Below are 22,336 nucleotides of genomic sequence, written 5' to 3'. Positions count from 1 at the left end.
AAGGTATCCATTTGTCGCATTCATAATCGTCAACAAAATTTAATAAATATTAAGAGTATTATGGTTTCGTTCAACCGAGCAACTGGACTGATGAAATGGAGCTGAAGACGTTTGTTTTATGCTGAGTAGACTACAAGCTTCTTTTAATAATTCATTGTTAAACTCAGTACCTTTGTCTGATTTAAAATTTTAAACATCCGTGCTTTAAAATAAATCGTTCAAATTAGGTTTGGCAATACTTTTTGCTTCTATTAGTTAATTTGCACAGTATAGTTATATCTGTAACCTTTAGATATTCTTAAAGGATCTGCAGAATCTATGTCAACAGTTTCAAAACTAGTGCAAGGACTTTCTGTTATAATCATTTTCTCTTTTACATATTTTGTTTGCTTATTTCTCAAACATTTATCACATTTGCTAATGTAAACTCTAACTATCTTTCTCATATTTTGCCAAACGTAACGTTGTTTTAGTTTTAGTACTGTCTTCCTAATGCCAAAATGTCCTGACAGTGGTGAATTGTGGATTTTTTAATATCTATAGGAAAGTTAAAAAAAACTGTTTTTTAATGCGTCAATTGAAGCGAGCTTGTCTGTATAGACATGAGCTTTAACATAGCCCCACAAAAAATAGTCTAAAGGAGTTAAATCGCAGGATCTAAGCGGCCAATTGACCAGTCCCGAACGTGAAATAAAATTTTCACCGAACTCGCTCTTCAATAAGTCCATTGTTACGCGTGTTGTGTGGCTTTTCAGAATGCATTGGTAGTTCTTGCAATGCTTCTGGCTTATCTTAACTACAAAATCGACAATACTGCTTCTTTACGTACCCATTGAGCCAAAAATGAGTTTCGTCGCTGAACACAATTTTTCGAAAAAAAGTGGATATTCAGCCAACTTTCCAAGAGCCCATTCATTAAAAATTCTGCGTTGCGGTAGGTCGTTCGTCTTCAATTCTTGCACCAGCTGTATTTTGAAAAGCTTTACACCTAAATTCTTCCCCAAAATTTTCCACGTTGTTGAGTAACAGATGCCCAATTGCTGTGAACGGTGATGAATCGATAATTGGTGGTCAGAATTAACACTGACCGATACAGCTGCGATATTTTCTTTAGTTCGCACTCTCCGTAAGCGTGTTGGTGATTTAATGTCCAACAATGTAAATTTGGAGCGAATTTAAGTCATAATAGCCCGAATAGTCGCTTCAGTGAGTCGATTTAACTGACTTTAAAGTGGAAGAAGCGAGCGATGAAATTTCTAAACAGAGCACTCATTTTGATAATAAAATTCAATAATTTGCAAGCGTTGTTCGTTTGTTTGATTCATTGTTAAATTATAGATCAAACTGAAGATACTTGACAGTGAAACAAAACGTGCGTGAGCTGTTTGAGCCAATGTTACCAAAAAGATAATAGCTAAAAAATCACCCTTTATTTATTATTCTGCATTCAGCATTCACAAAATTATATAAAGCGGTTTCGTTTTTCATGATTTTGTTCTAACAATTTTTTTTTGTTTGTTTATTGAGTGGAACATCAGCACAACAAGATTATATCTTTTATGTTTGTGTGCTGATTCGCAATAGAGTACATAATACATTGAGTTCTATCTTAAATGTAATGTTAATTAATAAAATATTAAAAAAAAAATAGTCGCGCTTTGATGCAACATGTATTGATGCTTGCGCGGCTGATTATACCGATTAAAATGTCCGCAGGATCTGATGGAATTCGGTTAATTCTCATTTTTCACTCTCCAGTTGTTGTTATTAATTTTGCTGCATAAAACTAAGTTATTTTCCCACAGCTTGGAAACAAGCCGAGGTTGTCCCCATTCTGAAACGGGACAAACCAATTAATTCTGTCGATAGCTACAGACCGATAAGTCTGTTAAACACCATTGGTAAAATTTTTGAGAAAGTTATTAAAGGCAAATTGCAATCCTTTGTCTATAGCCACAACATTGTCTCGAACGAGCAATTTGGTTTTCAAAGCATTCACAGTACGTGTCACCAAGTCAAAAGAATTTGTAATTTCATAACAACAAGGATGGTGCTTTTGGATGTCGAAACAGCGTTCGATTCCGTGTGACACGAAACACTTATTTTCATATTAATTAAATTCAATTTTACTTTGATACTGGTCAAACTAGTAGAGGGATTCCTAAGTGATCGCAGATCAGTGTGAATAATACTTTCTCACGTGAGTTTTCAATTCCCCTGTTTATATAATTTGTTGTTCTGATTTCCCCAGATTTTCTGATTGTGTTATGGCTTTATATACTGATGACGTTGCAATTTTCTTCTCTCACAATGATCCCAGGGTGATTACGACTCGATTGCATGATGCTGTCCAACATGTGAGTGATTATTTGTGTAAATGGAGAATTAAGTTGAAGATTGGTAAGATCCAGGTCATCTTTTTCACCAGAAAAAGAAAATTCTGCAATCTGCCAAGTTCATGTCTAAAAGTTTCTGGTTATGACATCCCTTGGCCAACCAAAGTAAAGTACCTGGGTATAAGCTTGGACACAAGACTTACTTTTGGGGATCACATTTATTCTGCAAAAAATAAATTTAGCATTATCCTAAGAATGTTATATCTACTTTCGGCGGGAAAACAAAGTTTTGTTGTGTAAGACAACTTTGCAATCCATTATTCTATATGGCTCTACCGTGTGGGGATCGTGCGCTAGGACGCATATAAAAAGTTTACAGATTTGTCAGAACAAACTTTTACTTATGATGCTCAAGTTGCCTTGGGATTATTCCACCCAGAGGCTTCATATTTTATCTGGTATTAATTTAATTGATTACGAATTGCAACCTCCTTGACAGCACTTTGTCCTAATTACAATTATTTGTCAGGATTATTATTATCACCCTTTATGATTTGCATTTGTGAATATTTGTTATATATGTGTTGCAAAGGCTTATATAATATTATATTTAATTCAATATTTCTGTATTTCTTCGACGTCAATATTTTCTGGTATACAGATTGATACGATTTGAGCTTAAATATACTATCTTCCTACGATCTTCATTAACATCCATTACAAAGCTATTTCCTTAATTTTCAAAGGTAATTTTTATACCTATTTTAATAGTATTAAATATCAATTCATGAATGCTCTTGATATCTTGTAACGCTGTACATTCCAACATATGGTTGTTATAAACAATTTCAAGTCCTACAAATCTATCTATCATAGTCCTACAAATCTATCCGTATCAGAGTCAATTTGGATGATGGACTTTTGTGAGAGAAAAGTGAAACGAGGGGTCTGTGATTAGTCACGACAATAAATTTTCTACCGTGTAGGTAAGGTCCAAAAAATTCAATGTCCCAATGGATTGTGAGTAGTTCCTTTTCCATCACTGGTTTTTTTAAATCATGTTTCAACAGTTCAAAAGCCTGTTGAACATTCCTCAGTCCATTGAAATTCCTTTCCTTTTTAGTCTGATCGTTTAAACATTTTGTGATTTCCGCAAAGTTCCATATGAAACGTCGGTAATAATTACAGAATGCTATGCAACTTTTGACCTCGTCTTTGTCTTTTGGAACTGGGTATCGTTCTATAGCTTTATGTTTTAAGGGATCTATCCGTATACCATCTCTTGTTATCTGATATCCTTTATAAATTAACTCCAGTTTAAGAAATACACTTTTTGTCGCATTTAATTTCAAATTATGCCTGGATAAACGTTCAAATACTCTTACCAAATTTTGGTTATGATGTTTTAAACTACATCCAAACACAATTATCGTCAACATATAAAAATGCTTTGGAATCTAAGCCACTAATTGCTATCGTTAATATCCTTTGAAATCTATTGGAAGAAAAGATACGAAGAATCTTTCTCTCAAATACTCCAAGCACTGCCTCATCTGCTTTCACAAGTACCGATGCCTCAGAACCATTTAACAACACGGAAAGTATCAGTGTCTTGTATAATGTAATCTTCGTCTGTCGAGAGGTGGCATCTGTTTACCAGTATTATTCTTTGCTTAACACTGTCTCCTTGTCTGAAACCTCGTTTGGTATTAAATGGTTCGGAAAGATTCTTTCCTATTCTTACTGAGGAACGCGTATCAGCAAGTGTCATCCTGCAGAGTCTTATTAATTTTGGAGGGATACCAAACTCAGACATGGCTTGAAATACCTTTGAACGTAAAGGGGTATCGAAAGCGGCTTTGTAGTCAACAATGAGATGTAGGTGTTGATTTGTCCTTCTCGGGTCTTTCCCAGGATTTGGCGCAGTGTGAATATCTGGTCCAGAGTGGATTTACCAGGTATAAAGCCGCATTAATAGGGACCTTTATCTCTCGAGAGTATCTTGTATGCGATGGGGAAAAGACTTATTCCTCTGTAATTAGCACATTCCGTCTTGTCTCCTTTCTTGGGTACGGGACATAGTATGCTGAGGTTCTAATCATCGGTTTGCGTAGATTGTGCAGATAAACTGATACATACGCCTTATCAGCGTGTCGCCACCTGTCTTAAATAGTTCAGCGGGTAACCCGTCGGCTCCTGCTGCAACTTGGACCCCATTCTGACTAGGAGGAGAATGTTTATACCATAATCATTGATTGGTTCTGCGGTATCCTCTTCGCCGCCAACGTCGGACACTAGCAGTTGGGTAAAATGTTCTTTCCGTATCCTCAGCATGCTATCTGTGTCAGTTACCAGATTTCCTTCTTTGTCTCTGCACCAAAGCCATCGGTTTAATGTTTAATTCTTTGGTAGAATTTCCGGACTTCATTCTGACTCCTGTACATCTCAATTCGCCCACACTCACATCTTTCTGTTTCCTTTTTCTTTCTGCGAAATAGACGTTTCTCCTCTCTCCTTTTCTCCCGATACCTCTCCATCATCTGGTGGCTCTATATGCCAGATTCTTGGCTTCGGCAGCATCTCGACACTCTTAGTCGTATCATGGGTTTCTTGGAGGAGCCTTCCGGTACCCAAGTACGGATTTCACGTCATTTTCCATGGAGTGGGCAATGGTTTGCCACTGCGCCATTATATCATCGGAACAAGGAGTGCCTTCATCAAGCGGTTGGGTCAGTCGAGTGGAGTGTGCCGCTGGCATCTGTTGTATTTGCAACTTTTCAATATCCAGCTTCCGTGCAGTGGCAGATCGTACTTTCCTCGCCATGTTCAAACGGGTGCGAACCTTTGGTGCAACAAGGTAATGATCAGTATCTATATTCGCTCCACGGATCGATCGTACATCTAACACCTTGGATGAATGCCTTCCATCTATCACGTGTGGCTTTGTGAATATTTTTATGTTGAAATCTGGTGCTACTAACTACCATGTTTTTTGCCGCGGCGAAATCTATCAGCCTCAACCCTTTACTGGACGTTAGCCCGTGGAGGCTAAACTTTCCGACTGTTGGACCAAAAATTTCTTCCTTCCCTATATTCGCATTAAAATCTCCCAGAACAATTTTAATATCATGGGCGGGGCAGCGGTCATATTCTCGTAGAAAGCGCTCGTAGAAAATATCCTTGGTCTGCTCGGCCTTGTCTTTCGTCAGGGCATTTTATTTTTTGGCGTTTATGCGGATTGTGACTAGCCTCTCATTCACCGGAGTAAAGCTGCAGACAAGGTGTTTCAGTCAGTCTCCGACTAACCACAAATCCACAGCCAAATTCATGCCTCGTGTTGTGGCAGCAATAGTATAGTTCGTAAACGTTTGGTGTTGTAGTGACGCCATTCCCAGTCCATCGCACTTCCTGTAAGGCGGAAATATCTCCCTTGTACTTCTCTAATACATCCGCCATCGCATATACTGCACCTCTTCTATAAAGGTTGCAAACATTCCAGGTGCAGTTCCGCAAATTATGGTCCTTTTTTCGTTTGCGTGGGTTGTCAACATTGGGGGGTCCGTTTTTACTATAACTTTGTATCTCATAGTAGTTCTCATAGTTTTCCTTACTGGGTTACTGGCTCAGCCCTACAATCGCATGGGTTTTGTGGGATTGCACATGTATCACTCGTTGTGGCAAGCCGCTTGCTCCGAGATCCGACGCTTGCCTCCAGCCGCCCCTAACCTGCGAACAGATGGCCATTGGTTATTTGAAGGCGCCTTGTCATCTCGAGTATCATTGGCACTCAGTATTTAATTAAGAGCCAGTGCCACCTGACTCCTCACTGAGACTCTCCTCTCAAAAATAATGACCATTACTAGTTGAAAATTCGGTTAATTGTCTTGAATCGTCTTCCAAATTTATTTGATTTAATGAACATATCCAAAGTTGAAAAATATTTCGTTCTTCCTAGACGATCCAGCCTAGTTAATGGAAATTTATCATTAACTATCCTCTTGTTGAGTTGTCGGAAATCTACTACCAATCTCCATTCAACTTTTCCATCCCCTTATTTCTTTGGTACTAATAATAGAGGAGAATTGTATGTGCTTTTTATGGCTCGATGCTATCGTCATCCAATAACTTTTGAACCTGGTTATTGATCTCGTCTTGTTGTGTATGAAGTAATCTATAATTACTTATGTATACTGGAGAACTGTCTGAAACTAACTCTGATTTAGCCTTCTCATCTTTTACGTTAAACTTCGTAATAGCTAATAATAATAGTAGACAAAGTCGGAACAGGAACGAAGGAAGCGCGCACGGCCCCTGAGTCTTCTTGGAGGACTGTGACATCCAAAAGGAGGCCACAGCCATCACGGAAGGGGAAGATGGTCGCTGAGAATGGTAAGGAGCCGCCCTCTTACGCCAGAGTGGCAAGGAAGTACAACAGAGATGAGCTGACTTATGCAGTCATCAAAATCAGCTGTGCATCCGGTAGGATTCCACCAGATCATCGGTCCCAAGTGGAGGATCTGGTTAACGATCGGATTTTCGAACATGTGTGGAACTCTGTAAAGGGTCCACCCATACAAATTATGAGCTGCGAGTTTAGAGGGGACATCTTTACGCTGCGTATTGCGTCGCCGGAATGTATTGATACCGTTAAACCGTTCGTCAGAGGTATTCACGCTCCCTGCGAGATATCTCCCAGCTCACAAAGGTTACGGTCTTCATCAAGGGATAGGGCAGTAAATTTGCGACGGAACGCATGTTGGGATTCTTGGGCAAGCAAAACCAAGGTTTGGTCGCAGAGAAGTGGGAGATCTTCCACAGGGAAGAGAAGGAGGAAGAAACTCTCTTTGTGGTTGGCATTGATCAAGTCGCCGTGACAAGTTTGGCTAACACTAATAGGATAGGCAGAAATTTTCATTTTGCGACATCAGGTCGTGCAGTGGCAGGTGACTCAACACCGCCCAACAAGGGGGCCGACGACAAGACAATCACTGCATCTCTCAATATTGGAAAGACTAGAAGAAGCAAAGATCCTAATACTAAAATATCGGGCCGTGCAGTGGCGAGAAACCCAACACAGCCTAACAAAAAGGAACCCGACGACGGACCCCTCACCGACTTAAAGATTACTGGGATAGGTAAAGATCCTAATATTGAAACATTAGGCAGGACGGCAACAGGAGTCTCAATGCAACCCAAGAAGCCCATTGACTTAACATTTGGAAGGCTAAGTAAGGCAGAGATCCTAGTATTGAGACATCAGGCAGTACAGGGAATAGAAACTCAAAAAGGGAAAAGAAACTATAAAGATTCGGAAGACTTCGATAGGCAAATAATCTAATGCGATGACATCAGGCAGTGCAGTGACAAGAAAGTCAATGCAGTCTAAAGAACAGGGAGCAGACGATGAGGTCATCACCAACACCAAGATGCAAATCTCCTGGAGGACCAATGACTGAGGTAATACAGGTATACCGCCACCGGAGCGAAACTGCTACACATCAGCAAGGGCAATATTCATATTGCCTTAATTCATGAGCCATGGACGACCCGCAACAATGATTCTGGACTGATCCATATTAACTACCAATGGTTCTATGCTAACACTGGTGCTCGGCCGAGGACCTGTGTTATTTGTCATAAAATTTGAAACATATATTTTCCTCAGAATTGTCAACGAGTGATGCCACAGTGATGAGGCAGGGAGACGGTGGAGCATACCTAGCACCACTTTATCTGCCTTTCGACTCTCCGGCACCGCCACCCATGTCGGAGCTGCAACGGCTGGTGAGGAAAGGAAAACAGACAAAAACGAGATACTAATAGGGGGCGATGCGAACTCTCACCACATTTCGTGGGGTAGTACCAACACTAATAAGCGGGGCAAAGCTCTGGCAGAGTTCTTAAATACTAACGACCTAATAACACTTAATATTGGTAACACCGCTACCTTTGTTAATAGGATTTGGGAGGAGGTATTAGATGTGACGATATGTTCGCAAAATCTAATCGATGAGGTTCAGGATTGGAGGGTCTCTATGGAACACTCTTTCTCAGACCATCGCTACAATAGGTCTAGAGTAGTACGGCTAGCGCCGAATCCGATAAGCTTCCAGAGTAAGTTGAAAACTGGACAAATTCGGAAGGCTACTCAGAAGAAGAGTTGGGCAAGATAATTTAGATTGTCCAAGCATAGAAGACATTGACGAAAATGTCAACAGGATTATGACTGCACTGATGGGGTCCTTCGAAGATAGTTATCCTCTTCGGATAAGGAAATGAGCCCAAGAAAAAACCTGGATGACCGGGGAGATTCGCAATATTGCGAAAGAGGTCCGCAGACTTTTTAACAGAGCACGTCGTAAAAAAGCGGAGGTTTATTGGGGTGTCCATTACACACTGCTCAAGGAATACAATAAGATTACCAGAGCGGCAAAACGTGCCTCCTGGAAGCTTTTCTGCGAACAGGTCGATAGCGTTAATGACGCCGTCAAGATAAAAAAGTTTCTCTCAAAAAACCATGTCCAAACTGAAACTGTAGTAGACGACATGGGAGTGAGAGCAGAGACAACGGAGGACATGTTGAGGGTTTTGATGAAAACCTATTTTCCCATAGGATACGAAAGGACTCACGGAGACACCGGAATCTTGGAATAATGACGTTGATCGAAGGTTTATAATTACGGAATTTATGGTGAAGGAATCCTTGAGGAGCTTCAAACCATTTAAGTCACCCGGACCTGATGGAATATATCCGGCGTTACTCGAGAAAGAGGCAGACTATCTGCCGTCTCATCTGGCCAAAAATTTTACAGCGTGGGTAGGACTTGCATATACTCCGATAGCCTGGCAGGAAGCAAGGGTGGTGTCTATGCCCAAGCCCGGCAAGACATGTTATGCGACACCAAAGGCCTACAGACCCATAAGCCTTACGTCCTTTCTACTCAAAACCATGGAACGTATTGTGGACACCATGATAAAGAGTATGACATCCAGCGAACTGCTCAAATACAAACAGCATGCCTATGTCAAGGGAAGGTCGGTGGAGACCGCCCTGCACGAGGTTGTGCATAAAATAGAAGAATCCTTCGATGCCAAAACGTACATACTGGCGGTATGCATTGACATTGTGGGGGCTTTTAACAATGTGCGGACCGACACATTGATCCAATCCTTAGACAAGTACGGGGTGGTCCCGGTCCTTAGAGACTGGATAAACCATATGCTAAGGAACAGGTGGATAAAATCTGTGTCCCATGGCATAAATATAAGAGAGAAAGTGGCACAGGGCACGCCACAGGAGGGCATTTTATCGCCACTCCTATGGGTGACCACCATAAATTAACTATTACAGATGCTGACTGAGGAGGTATTTGAACCCGTCTTGACGAAGACGATGTTATAATATTTCTAAGGGGTAAGGATCTGAACGAGCTATACAGAAGGGCCGAAAGGGTCTTGCATATGGCATATGACTGGGTTAGACCCAGAGGTCTCATTTTTAACCCAGAGAAGACTGACATATGCCTGTTCACGAGGAAGACGAAGGTGGGCCCATTTAACGCACCACGTTTCCTCAATAAGACAAATAGTTAGGTGTGATCTTGGACAGGAAACTAAATTGGAAGTGTCACATTCAGGAGCGTACCGAGTAGGCTCACAGATGTGGGGCACTATGTAGACGGGCCGTTATCTCGAAATGGGGCCTGAATCCGAGGGTAGTTCACTGGCTCCACAGGAGCGTGATTAGATCAATACTTACTTACGCCTCAGTAGTTTGGTGGACGGCTATGGAGAAAAAGTGCAAGATAAGGACCATACAACAGGTTCAGAGAACATGTTATCTTGGCATAGACTGGAGACTATTCTATATATCCGATCCATTGACATACAGATTGAGGCAGCCACTGCGGCTATGAGACTTAAGGTGATGGGAGAATGGATTGAGGATGGGAGCAGCTCATACCATCGCGATATAATCGAGGCGACGATAGAAGGCCTGGAAGGAAGGGAAGAGGTTCGGATACCTGAGATGAACCTTGAAGTCGAGTGCGAGGCACTGCTGCCACCAGCACAGTTTTGGATTGACGGAACCCTAATATTGCCATCTGGAAGATCATATTACACGGATGGATCAAAGCTAAAGGACAGAGTGGAGTGGGGGTGAACATCCTTACGGACAGTAAAATGGTCATAAGGGCAATAACAACCAGCACGGTAAGGTCACAAACAGTCTTGGAGTGTAAGATGGCATCGTTCGGGTGCTGAGGGAATGAAAGAGCAGACGATTTGGAAGTGAAGGCCAGAAAACTTCCGTTGATAAACTTGGTTAACCCGCATGTGACACTGTAGAACAGCGAAACGGTCGGTAGGACGACGAAAATCCTATGGGGTGATCAGGAGAGCACGAGGCTATTACTGAAAGGAAGTAAGAAGGAGGTCAGTATAGCTTTTGGTGTTATAACGGGACACATTGGACTACGAGCTCACTTATGCAAAATCGGCGCGGCTTTGGTTCTTAGGTGGGGACACGATACCAGACATGAACCAACTTAGGGGTGCGGAATGGAAAACAATTAAGGTTTTTTGTCAGTAGCAGGGAATTTCTAACTTAAAATTCTCTTTTTCGAGGTTAGTAGTAGAGCGCACAACAAAACCACTACTGGCTTAGGTGTATGTCTATAGTGACATGGGACGGATTAATATCTTCACCCTCTTTTCAACCTAACCTATCATTGAGCTTAAACTTGAATCGGACTAAAGGCATTGAGAAGTTTTCCCCTGTTCCTTAATGGAATGTTCGTGGGCAAATTAGCAATATGGAGTTTAAAAGTGAAAAGGGAAAATTTAGAAGGTAACCAATATGTCTTTTAAACGCGAAATGGGGAAATTTAGAAGTGTATTAAGAACGAGTGTCCGCAGGATCGCCATGTATGGTATGTAGAGAAATGTGGGGGTGCTTTGTATTCCGATATAGTATTTTATGGTATCTGCACTGGATGCAGATTAATTAATTCGTTGATAGGTCTAGTTTTAAATTTTAACATTTCCAATTGCTCCTAACCTTATGATAGAAATGCTGTATGAGTGGAAATTGAAAATGCGTCGATAGCGACATTGTATTTTTGGGTCTATTGAGTAATTGCCCAAAAATGCAAGCGTTGCTCAAATGTCTTTGGTGGCTTCGATTATTGCCAGCAAATGTGTTGCTATCCACAATGTTTACACACACACACATGGTATGCTCATGGTTTCATATTTTTTGTGAGTTCCAATTGCACTTTGAATGTTTCCATTCTACTAGAACGTCATAACAAAAGGGAACCCGGAACGGGATAATGTGAGCACCACACAAGCGATTGTAGAACATTGAAGTCCGATTTGTGTGGTGTTCATTGCTGTCATGAAAAGCTTAGCTTCGAGCTAACAGGCGCGTCCACAGGTTGCAGATAGTGGAATGGTCCATCCGGAGTAGCTCTAACCGCAGTCGCGGACAATCACCGGCTCTTGTACAAATATTGAGCGCCTATGATGTTCAATATGACAAGGTGAGTTATTGGCGCCTTTAAATAACCAATGGTCACCCTTTTCCCGCGGCAAACGGTCCTTTGGACCGGAACGAGCTTGCTCACCTACAGGGGCTTGGCGAGGATCGCCAACTCCATATGAAATTGCGGTTACAACAACAACAAAAGGGAAAACGCCTTAAAAATCATGAGTGCTTTGGCTTGTATTTTTGTAAACATGGGAAAACACGCTACAATATTATGGGTTGGAAATCAGAAAACGTAACTACAGCCTTTGAAAAGATCGAATAATGCTCAATGAAATGGGGTCTGACAGTAAATGAAGATAAGACACCTGAGAGACCAATAGATTTTGGACACCAACCTAACCGAAACGAAAGACACTAACTTTGAAATAAAACAGAGAATAATATTGGCTAACAGATCCGACTTTGGATTAAGAAAGCAGTTCTGGAACAAAGCCACACACCTCTTCACAGATGAAAATTATCCATGTGTTATATGGGTAATTGTTGAAGATGACTTGGTAATACTTGTGTTTGAGATAAATATTATTTGTACAATTTTTGGACCAGACTGCATTGATGGATAATAGCTGTATGGCGACTTTAGCAAAAATACAATCATTACGTTGGCTAGGTCATGTTGCCAGAACGAATGAAGATGCTCCAGCGAAGAAGTCATTTGAAGGTAAAGATTTGGATGTACCAGCAAAAGGGGAATACCAAAACGAATGTCACGGCAGCCTGTGGCATTCGCTAGTGGCTAGCTGAACAAATGTTCTGCCAAGGCCAATTTAGTAAGTTTGTATGGCATAACTGGCAAGATCTCATTATATGCAGAGGATAGTATTATATATGATACCACATATAGATGGCGGGTGCGACAGGGACAGATCATTTGAACATTTTATAAAATATGTTTCGTTATCCAAATATACCATTTGTGCAGTATCATTTATTGGTAGATTTACATTTAAATAACGACTCTAAAGTAATCATTAAATAAAGAAGCTTCATTCTTTCTTGTTTCAGTATTGTTTCCGTCAAAAAATGGTGCAAAGTCCATAGTCAAGGATGATACTAACGATTTGAATTTTACTTATATATATATTGCACATCCTCGTGCAGTTACTAACATAATATGGCGAAAAACTAGCAAATATATGCCGAAGGGATCAGTTTCGAATATGATTGTAACATCCTGTCTTGATAATATATGCCGGGTTTGGATAGAAACTGTTTTGCCCGATGATGGATTGATAAACATGTCCCAATTTGACCCTCTGGCGATTCAAAATCCGAAATTTAGAACTCACCGACATAAACATCGTTTTATGCAAAGGTTGAAACACATGAAAACTTGCTTTCACATACGTCGACATGCGAAAAATGGAACAAACGTTGCTGTTGGTAGCGGTGATTTTATGACAAACAATTATCCGGGGCCAATTCCCTCGTTGCCATCATCGTGCAGTGTTCACGATTTTCATTCATATGGGTTCCATGGTAATGGTATATCCCAAGGTATGCACTTCCATTTGGCAGCTTCAATCAATGCGGAAACAGACATTCCTTTGGTTCCTTCAATGCAGTCAACTTCCGATTCGTCGAATCAAAACAATTTTGTTCTTCATTGGTTGAACAACAAGGAAATGGATTTTACCATTCAGGCTGAAGCTATTCTTCAAGAGCTAACAAAGAAGGTCATTCACGAGGAAAATATCAATGCTGGCGTTGTAAATGCGTCGGAACATATCGATAACCTTTCAAATGGGGGCGCTTCAAAAAAAAAGTATATGAAGACTACATCGAAATCAGTTTCGGTCGATGACAACAGTACAGTGGGCGATGAAAGTAAAGCTTCTAATTTTCAAAACTATCAAACTGGTTTGCAAAATGTCAATTCGATGTCGAATACTACATCGTTAAATTCCCTAAACAACGATAGTTCTGTCGTTAACCAATTGACGGATTCACTGGATATAAAAATTGACTGTTTACTTCGTGACTGGCACCAGAGTCCTGATTTGCTATTTGCCATTCACCCTGTAGATGGCAGTTTCTTAATTTGGGTTGTGGAATGGTTGGACGACTTCTATCCTGGCTCTTTTCGTCAAGCACAGGTTTCATTTTCAACGCGAATTCCCAATGCATTTCCTCTCGGCGATTCAATGTCAATGTCAACCATGGTTAGTTTGTACAATACTGGGACGCATCCCTTGATATTCCGAGAAATAGCAAACAATGTAAAGAGTAAAGACCATGATATTCTAAGCGAAGAAGAGGATATGTCTATCAAAGATGAATCTATTGCAGAGGAAAATGAAGAAAATTCCAGTGATGACAAAGAAATGAAAGCTAGCAATGGGCACGACAGTGACAATTGTGAAAAGTTCGATGAAAAAGTGAAAAGTTCGACTATTGCCACTACTATCTCCCCCTCTGTCTCCATGGTTACCAAACATTCAAACGGAACCTTAAATTTGTGGCAGTTGTCCTTCGCCTACAAAACAAGGTTTACGCAGGTTCTAAGCATTGGTCATGTAAGTCGAGTCTCTGGTCACCGGTTCCGGGTAAATGATATCAACTGTCACCCGGTTTTGCCACTGCTCGTGTCGACGTCGCATCATAATTTATCAGAATTTGACAACAAGCCAACGGCAAATACATCCAACTTAGACCCAAATGGCGTAGAAAACGTCTTTACAACATCTGGATTCTGTTCTGAGCTAATTCTGTGGAGGGTGGACTCGGTTGGCCCATTGTGCCACTCTGGTGGCGTTAGTGAACTTGCTCGCATAAATTCTCCCGAGATCTCGGCATTCAGTAATGTCGCCTGGATCCCCACGTTGTTGCCCAGCACTACACTAGGTGGCTACAGCAATTCTCCGTCAGCATGTTTTGTAGCAAGCGATGGCGAACATTTACGGGTATATCAAGCTGTAATCGATGCTCGAACACTGCTCGCAGAAATTTCTTCGTCCGAAAGTATTACAAAGCTACAAAAATCTACATCTTTATCTTCGCTGTATTCAAATGCATCATCGACTATAAAGGGGGTAAAATTTTCCCTGCACGACAAACTTAAAGTAGTTTCGCAACAATCTACCGCTCGTCCCGGTTGCATAATTCAACTTGACCCAATTTCCGATGCTAAACATGATTGGCAGAACACACAGTTCTTACACGTGTTTCAAGCGCAACTGATAACGGGTGGTGACATACCCAAGTCAGAAAACTGCAAACCAACTAATCGTGCCAACAAGAGTGACATGGATGCTATAGTAGACTTGCAACAAAATGCAGAATTTGAAGAACCTTTTTATATTGTTATAATTGAAAAAACTCTCAAGGGCAGCACAATTCACATGTGGCGTATTGTGATTTCATCGAAAGAGCAAAAGGTACTACTACCCGAGACTGCGATGTATGTGCCTGATAGTAATCTTACACAGGAAGCGGAAGATATCGATGCGTATCGGAAAATGTCAGAAATAAACGTCGATTTGAACAACCAGAAGAAACCAACCGAGCCAACTATAGAACCTCCTCATATAGTAATAACAACACAAAAGGTTTGTACCCAAGAGTTTCCGCTTCCCGAGGGGGTAGATGTTATACACGCTTCGCCGGCTGCGGGCCACTTAAGTTCATCCTCAATATACCCTGCGTGTTATGCGCCTTATATAATTGTGACAGCTTGTTCCGACTCAATATCGAGGTTCTGGAAATGCGAGGCGATTTCTAAGCACAAACGTGGTCTTACTGATACAAGCAATCAATATGTATGGTCAGAATGGAAGATGTTTAGTAAAAAACAAGATTCTGCTATAGATATTCCAGGCCAACCATTGAATATAAGCGCAGCCTATTCGGGGAGAATTGCCTGTGCCTACAAATACGGCAAGAGTTTTACACGTCCCAGTAAAAGTGGGGATCCTGACTCTAGATATATAAATCTGTGTGTCGGAATTTTCGAATGTGAAAGTTCGGGAGGTAGTGAATGGGTACTCGAAGATACTATTCATCTTAAAAACATTCACTTGCCGCGGATCAACATTGATCATGGCATAGATTTAAGTTACTTGCATGACAACCGCATTTTGCAAAAGAAACAGCGCTTAAATCAGGTATTGCACAATTTCACGACCCACGACGAAACACGGTCGCCCCGAAGTGGAGACTCCACACCAGAAACAAATGTAAAAAACCATACCAGTCTTCTTGCTGTACCCAGTTTCAGTACATTACAGTCTCTTAGAAAAAGTATTGCTGAAAATGGAAATACCTGTCCTCTTACACAAAAGCACTTAGTTCAACTTGATTGGGTTTCTAAAGAAGACGGTTCCCATATCCTAACCGTGGCAGTTGGTAGTAAAATTCTTTTGTATACACCAGTGTCATCAGATATAGCCCAGGCAAATATAAAAGCAATGAAGGAATCACGATCGGCGAATCGTCCAATTTTACGCAAGGCCAGTTCTTTAGCTCAGCCACATTTCAATGATGAAATTCGTTGGATGAAATTAAGGCAAATCGATTTGCAAACTGCAGATGGCCTGCCTCCCCTGCCAATGCAGATTTCCTGGGTTCGTGACGGCATATTGGTAGTTGCTATGGATTCTGAAATGCATGTATATTCGCAGTGGAAACCCAGGTTTTGCCAACAGCATAGCGTCGAAGACGTTCTCGACAACAGAAACTTAAGGGATGAAGACCTGCGATCAATTGCAAATGAGTCGTCCAAACTTCGCATTAAGAGTGCTGCGTCGATGCCGCTTATGAGTAAAGTAAGCACGGCCAACTTGCAGTTGCTTTCCAAAGAATCCAAAAAGAAGGTGACGGGAACGAGTTCCAATAACGTCCAAAATTCGTCCGATGCTGCACCCATAAATGAAGACTATATGACAGACTTTGGCTTATTTCAAGCCTCCCGCATTGCATGTCCGGTTTTACCCCAATACCATCCCAAACAGTTGATGGAACTGCTGAATTGTGGTAAAATACGTTGGGTAAAAGCAATTCTTGCTCATTTAGTTCGTTGTTTAAGCGTTCCAAGTCTTAAAGGCAATAATGACAACGATGATGCATCAACAACACAGGTAAGTTTGTAACCTGGAGTAGATTTTATATATATATATATGTATGTTATGCAATAGCAAATCGTTCCCCTACAGCTGAAAAGTTGTAAGTTAGAAAGTAATATTTTACAGAAAAAATTTTTTCAATTTATTTTATTTATTTATTTCCAATATCTTACAGAGATAAATTTGTAAAATAGAAGATAGGAGCCGGGTAACTCGACCATATGCGCACGACAAATAAACTACTAATAATTAATAAAGTTGAGAAATGAAATATATGCAAGAATAGGTTAGGTTTAAGTGGCAGGCTGTCATCAGACTCAGAAGAAGGAAGATGCGTTCTATTATAGTTCCTACTGTTGAACCATCCAGATCGCTTTAAAAAATCCAATAAATTGCGAATGTTCACATCAGACAGGTTCTCAAAAAAATGAGAACCTAAAGTGAAACTGACTGCTGGTGCGCGACACACACACAGAAGGTGTTCTATAATCTCTTCTTCCTCGATGTCCTCACAGCTTCTACAAAAGTCGTTGCTGGTAACCTTCTAGACTATGACCTGTCATGATGGACACAATGACTGAGACGTCTGTTCTAGCCAATGACAGCAAACCAGTACACTTCTTCAAGTCTAGGTTAGGTCACATAGTTTTGGAATGCTTACAGCCCACTCTTTGTGACCATCTATCATAAGTTGTCCTTCGGGCCTGGTCCTAAAAACTTTGGCTTACATGTCGCTAGAGGCATACCCACAGGTTCCAGTATACCTGGAATGTGTAGGGTAGTTCCTAGTCTCGCAAGCTCGTCTGCTTTAGATTTCCCTGGGATATCTCTGTGGCCCAGAATCCAGAACAGGTGAATTTTGAACTGTTCAGCCATCTTGTTGAGAGATATGCGACATTCGAGGGCTGTTTTTGTGTTTAGAAATATGTTATCCAGGGATTTAATGGCTGTCTGAGAAGATATTTATGCCAATCGTCGTTATGAAAGTATATCCTAACCATTCCATCACTTCCTTAATTGCAAGGCTCTCTGCTTGATACACACTGCAGTGGTCGGGTAACCTTTTCGATATGACCAGTTCTAGATCTTTAAGGTACACCCCAAAGTTCACCTGGTCGTTTAGTTTGGAACCATCCGTTTAGAAGTCTATATAACTTCTGTTACCAGGGATATCGTAGTTCCAATCGGTTATATAAGCAATAGTGGTACAGTAATTTTTATCAAAAAGCGGCTCAGGTAGGGGGTAATTTACACTCCCTGAAACATCGGATATTGTATTAAGGATAACACAGTGTCCGTAGCCGCAACATGACCAAAGAGAAAGATCCCTCAGCCACACACGGTATCATTAGGTGTAAAATTAAATTCAGTACATCAGATGGTGTCGTCCTCAGTGCGGCTGTGATGCACAAACGATCCATTTGGATCCGGTTGAGTATTGAAAAGTAGGTGGACTTTTGAAGCGCCGTCCACCACAACAATATATAGCATGATAGGTCTGACAACTGCAGTATATATCCAATGCATGACACGCGGTAAAACCCCAACTTTTGCCAATGGCTTTCTTGCAGGTGTATGGAGCAAGATTTGCTTTTCTGGCCCCTTCAAAATGTTTGGTTTGAAGTTCAATTTCCTGTCCAGCATAATACCCCGGTATTCTGCGCGTCGAGTAAATGGAATATTCCCTCTCCCCAAGGAGACAGGGCCACTGTAGGTAAATTGTATCTCCTGTTGAAGAGAATTACCTCTTCTTGCACGGGTTACTCCTAGACCACTTTCGGTAGCCCACTTTGCTGTGGCAGGTAAAGCTTCCTGAAGTATATCTCTTTAAAGTGCTAGGAAACTTTCCCCTAACCGCAATAGCCACGTCATCAGCATACGTGAACACTTTTACAACTTTTTCTTTTAGGGACAATGAATTATTTTTTATGCCTATGTTCCTCTGCTAACCCATCTTTTTAGATCTACAGATCCCAAACCTGCTTCTATCAACCCCTCAAGAGTCTTCAGGAGGAAGGATAACAGACTAATAGAGCGAAAATCTTTCGCTTTCATATGGTACGGTTTTCCTTGGAATGAAAATGACCTTTCTGTCCCTCCAACCCCACAGGTATAAATAACATGCTGATAAAAGCAGAGTATATCTCCCTGGGCCAAGGAGCCAGTCTGTCTTTTTATCGCGCATCGGATTTTCGGCTCAGACACAATTTCCATAATAACCTCCGACGAAGGATATCACTGACAACCTCTTCTAGAGCCACCTTGTTCGCTGGAAATGTGTGTCAACGAGTAGTTCTAGTGTTCCCTCCCTAGACATTGTCCATGCATCTTCTTCACGGAGCTTTGAAATTCCACCCAGGATTTGTTCTAAGCCTTTCTCAGTTCGCCGTTGTATTTTCTTAGCTCAGCCTTATAGACGTCCCAATCGTATTGTGCCCTTGTGGCTTTCGTTCTGTTGGGAAGTTTTCTGCAGTCCTTCCATAGACCAACCAGTTCTGGGGTCCACAATGGCGGTCGTTGTTTGCACCTTGGGTTGGCACCAGGAAATACTGACACATGGGGGTCATTCAGGGCCTTCGCGACCCCTCACCCCTCCCGTATGGCAATATATGCAACAGCAGCATCCCAACCCCAATATTGCCAGGCCAGTGCCGGGAAAAGTATCGTTTTTGTAACTAAACTGTAACAGACTCCGTGGCAAGATCGATGAAATTGTGGATTTCATGAGTCGGAAAGATAAATTGGTCGCAGCGATCCAGGAGACAAAGCTGACCAACACCTGCGGTTGCACAGTTGTCACGGATACAATGTGCTACGTAAGGATCGCTCAAGGAATGGAGGTGGGGGATTGGCCGTCGTGATACACCATTCCATGCAATATTGACCTATCTCGCCTGTGCCTGGCACTAGTAACTTCTACATTAAGTGCATGGGGATAGCAGTCAGGTCCGGTACTGCCGAGATAGAGCTGTACAACGTGTACATACCGCCGGTTGGTAGCTGTGTCCCGATTAATGGCCAAGCTTACAACCCTGATATAAGTGGGTTACTATCTGGCCATAATCGTCTGGTTCTAGGGGACTTTAATGCGCATCACACTTCATGGCATTCTCCCCTAGGTAACGACCAGAGTGACATAGCTTTGGCAGAGCAGATTAAAAGCTCCACGTTTTGCATGGTGAATTAGGATGCCCCACCAGGATTATGAGGAGGTGCAGCAGCTCGCCAGACATTTCCATTGCATCCCTTGATCTCCTGAGTGACGTATTCTGGCAAGCCATCATCTCTTTGGGGTCAGACCATCTCCCCATAATTCTCACCATCGACCGACCACCCGATTTCATAACCTCTGAGCGCCGGACATTTACTAATCAGAAGAAGGCCGACTGGGCTGGCTTCAAAGATTATACCAATCAACGCTTCAGTGAACTGCCACCCCCCTCGGATGTGCTAGTGGCCGATGGGAAATTCCGAGACATTATTAACGCAGCAGCCGCTCGCTTAGGCCGCATTTGGGGTCCCGGCGCAAGCAGTGGTACTCGCAGACGAGTATGGTGGGATTTGTGGTATGAACCCCACTAACCACAGGGTAAACGAGCTGAATCTGGAAATAAACAGGGTAGTCAACAAACATAAGCGGAATTTTTGGCTGGAATACCTGGAGCAATGTAACTTAGGCACCTGTGTAGGCAAGCTGTGGTCTACTATGAAGTCACTCTCGAACCCCGGTAGACGGGATGACAGGACCTCAGTCACTTTTGTCGAAATAATCGTGACTGATCCGAAGAGATGCGCCAGGTTGTTCAACCGTCAATTTATTGTGCATCGCGAGAGAGACAGGGCAAGGAGGAGAGCCATTCGCCGTATTCGTGGTCTCCGAGCCGATGAACAGCCATCGCAATTTACCGTGGGCGAAGTTACGCCAAATCATCTAAGGCGTTGGGTCCCGACGGTATCTCTACATTGATGAAAAATCTGGATTCACCTGGAGTTAAGTACCTTACTACTGTCCTCAATCTGTCTTTGAACACTCGTATAGCTCCCGATGTCTGGCAAATCGGCAGAGCGATCTCACTCCTCTCACCAGTGCCAAAGACTCTTGAGGCATTACTCCTCCCGAGCCTCGTAGGAGAATTTCCATTCGCCGAGCATCAACATGGATTTTGAAGACTGCATAGCGCAACAACAGCTTTGCATGCCATCACCGCACACATCTGCCGTGGCTTTAATCAGCCCAGGCCATGTGATAGGACGGTCCTCTTGGCACTGGACCTATCGAAGACATTCGACACGGTCAGCCGTGCCAAATTATTTGAGGACTTCGCCTCCAGCCAGGCCTGAAACGATGGGTTGCGAATTATCTGTGTGGTCGCCAGTCATTTGTGGAATTTAGGGATAAGAAATCGAAGCACCGTAGAGTTCCCCAAGGTGGGGTGATATCTCCGACAATGTTTAATCTCTATCTATTCTCCATTCCACCCCCTTCAGACGGCATAGAAATCTTTAGCCACATTGTTCGCTACAAATACGCGTGAGGTGAATACCGAGCTGACTGTGATGGTCGATGGAACAATGATTCCGACCATCAAGTGTTCTAAAATACTTGGCGTCACATTTCACAGCTCTTACACATTCTCCCCACATGCCACAGCAATCTGCGATAAAGTCTGTAACGACAGGTTTCCCCTTGTGTGCTGGGGTATAACTCGCGGGGGAAGGGTCCGTCACAGAAATTTATATTTACCGAGACTAGAGTAGAGAACACGGAGTTTGTTTGGGATTCCACAATCTGTTTATTTGAATTTGGGCTATAACAATAGTTAGTATATAAAGGCGAATACTAAACGCCGAGACCTGGGACGGTACTCGGAAATGCGGGCCAAAATGGGTAGTGGTTGGTTAATGTCGGTGGAGACCTGGAACAGTCCTCCAATCTCCGAGATGTGTTAGCCCACAGCTACACCGTGTGGGTGAAGACCTAGGACGGTACTTTCCGAACAAAGACGCTCCGTTCACGGCTGGGACTTGGCTGGGCGGCGGTTATTGCCTGCGGTAGGGTATCACAGTAGAATTCGGGAATGGCACTCACGGGGCGGTGATTTGGGCAGCAGCGCAGGTCGATGCTGAGTAGTGCAGGAGGACGAAGTGGAAGACCTGGTACAGTACTTCCTACACGGATGCTAGGTTGAGCTCAACGGCCAGTGGTTTGGTTACGGGCAGCCGGAGTCAGCACTTCCAGGCGGAACGGTGGCGTTGCGGGGTTCGTCAGGGTTATCCGTCGAGAAAGTCGGGGTCAGGTTCCGTCGGTTGTTGAGTCAGAGTACGAACGGTCGAGAGCTGTCTTGGGTGGTTATGGTGCACGAATAGCGGGGCGAAGTGTAACGTAG

At 42.4% G+C, this 22,336-nt stretch overlaps 1 protein-coding gene across 1 annotated transcript in view; it reads left to right on the top strand.

Annotated features, from left to right (window-relative positions):
* LOC106087131 (dmX-like protein 2) overlaps positions 1 to 22,336 on the top strand; it is a 552,769-nt gene that overhangs the window by 87,022 nt on the left and 443,411 nt on the right. The window contains exon 5 of the mRNA XM_059366477.1: positions 12,895 to 16,964. Within this exon, the coding sequence (XP_059222460.1) occupies positions 12,895 to 16,964 (4,070 nt within the window). The remainder of the gene's footprint in view (positions 1 to 12,894; positions 16,965 to 22,336) is intronic.

This window comes from Stomoxys calcitrans, chromosome 4 (assembly GCF_963082655.1).
Source record: "Stomoxys calcitrans chromosome 4, idStoCalc2.1, whole genome shotgun sequence".
Classification (NCBI taxonomy): domain Eukaryota; kingdom Metazoa; phylum Arthropoda; class Insecta; order Diptera; family Muscidae; genus Stomoxys; species Stomoxys calcitrans.
This window is presented reverse-complemented; position numbering and strand designations above follow the sequence as displayed.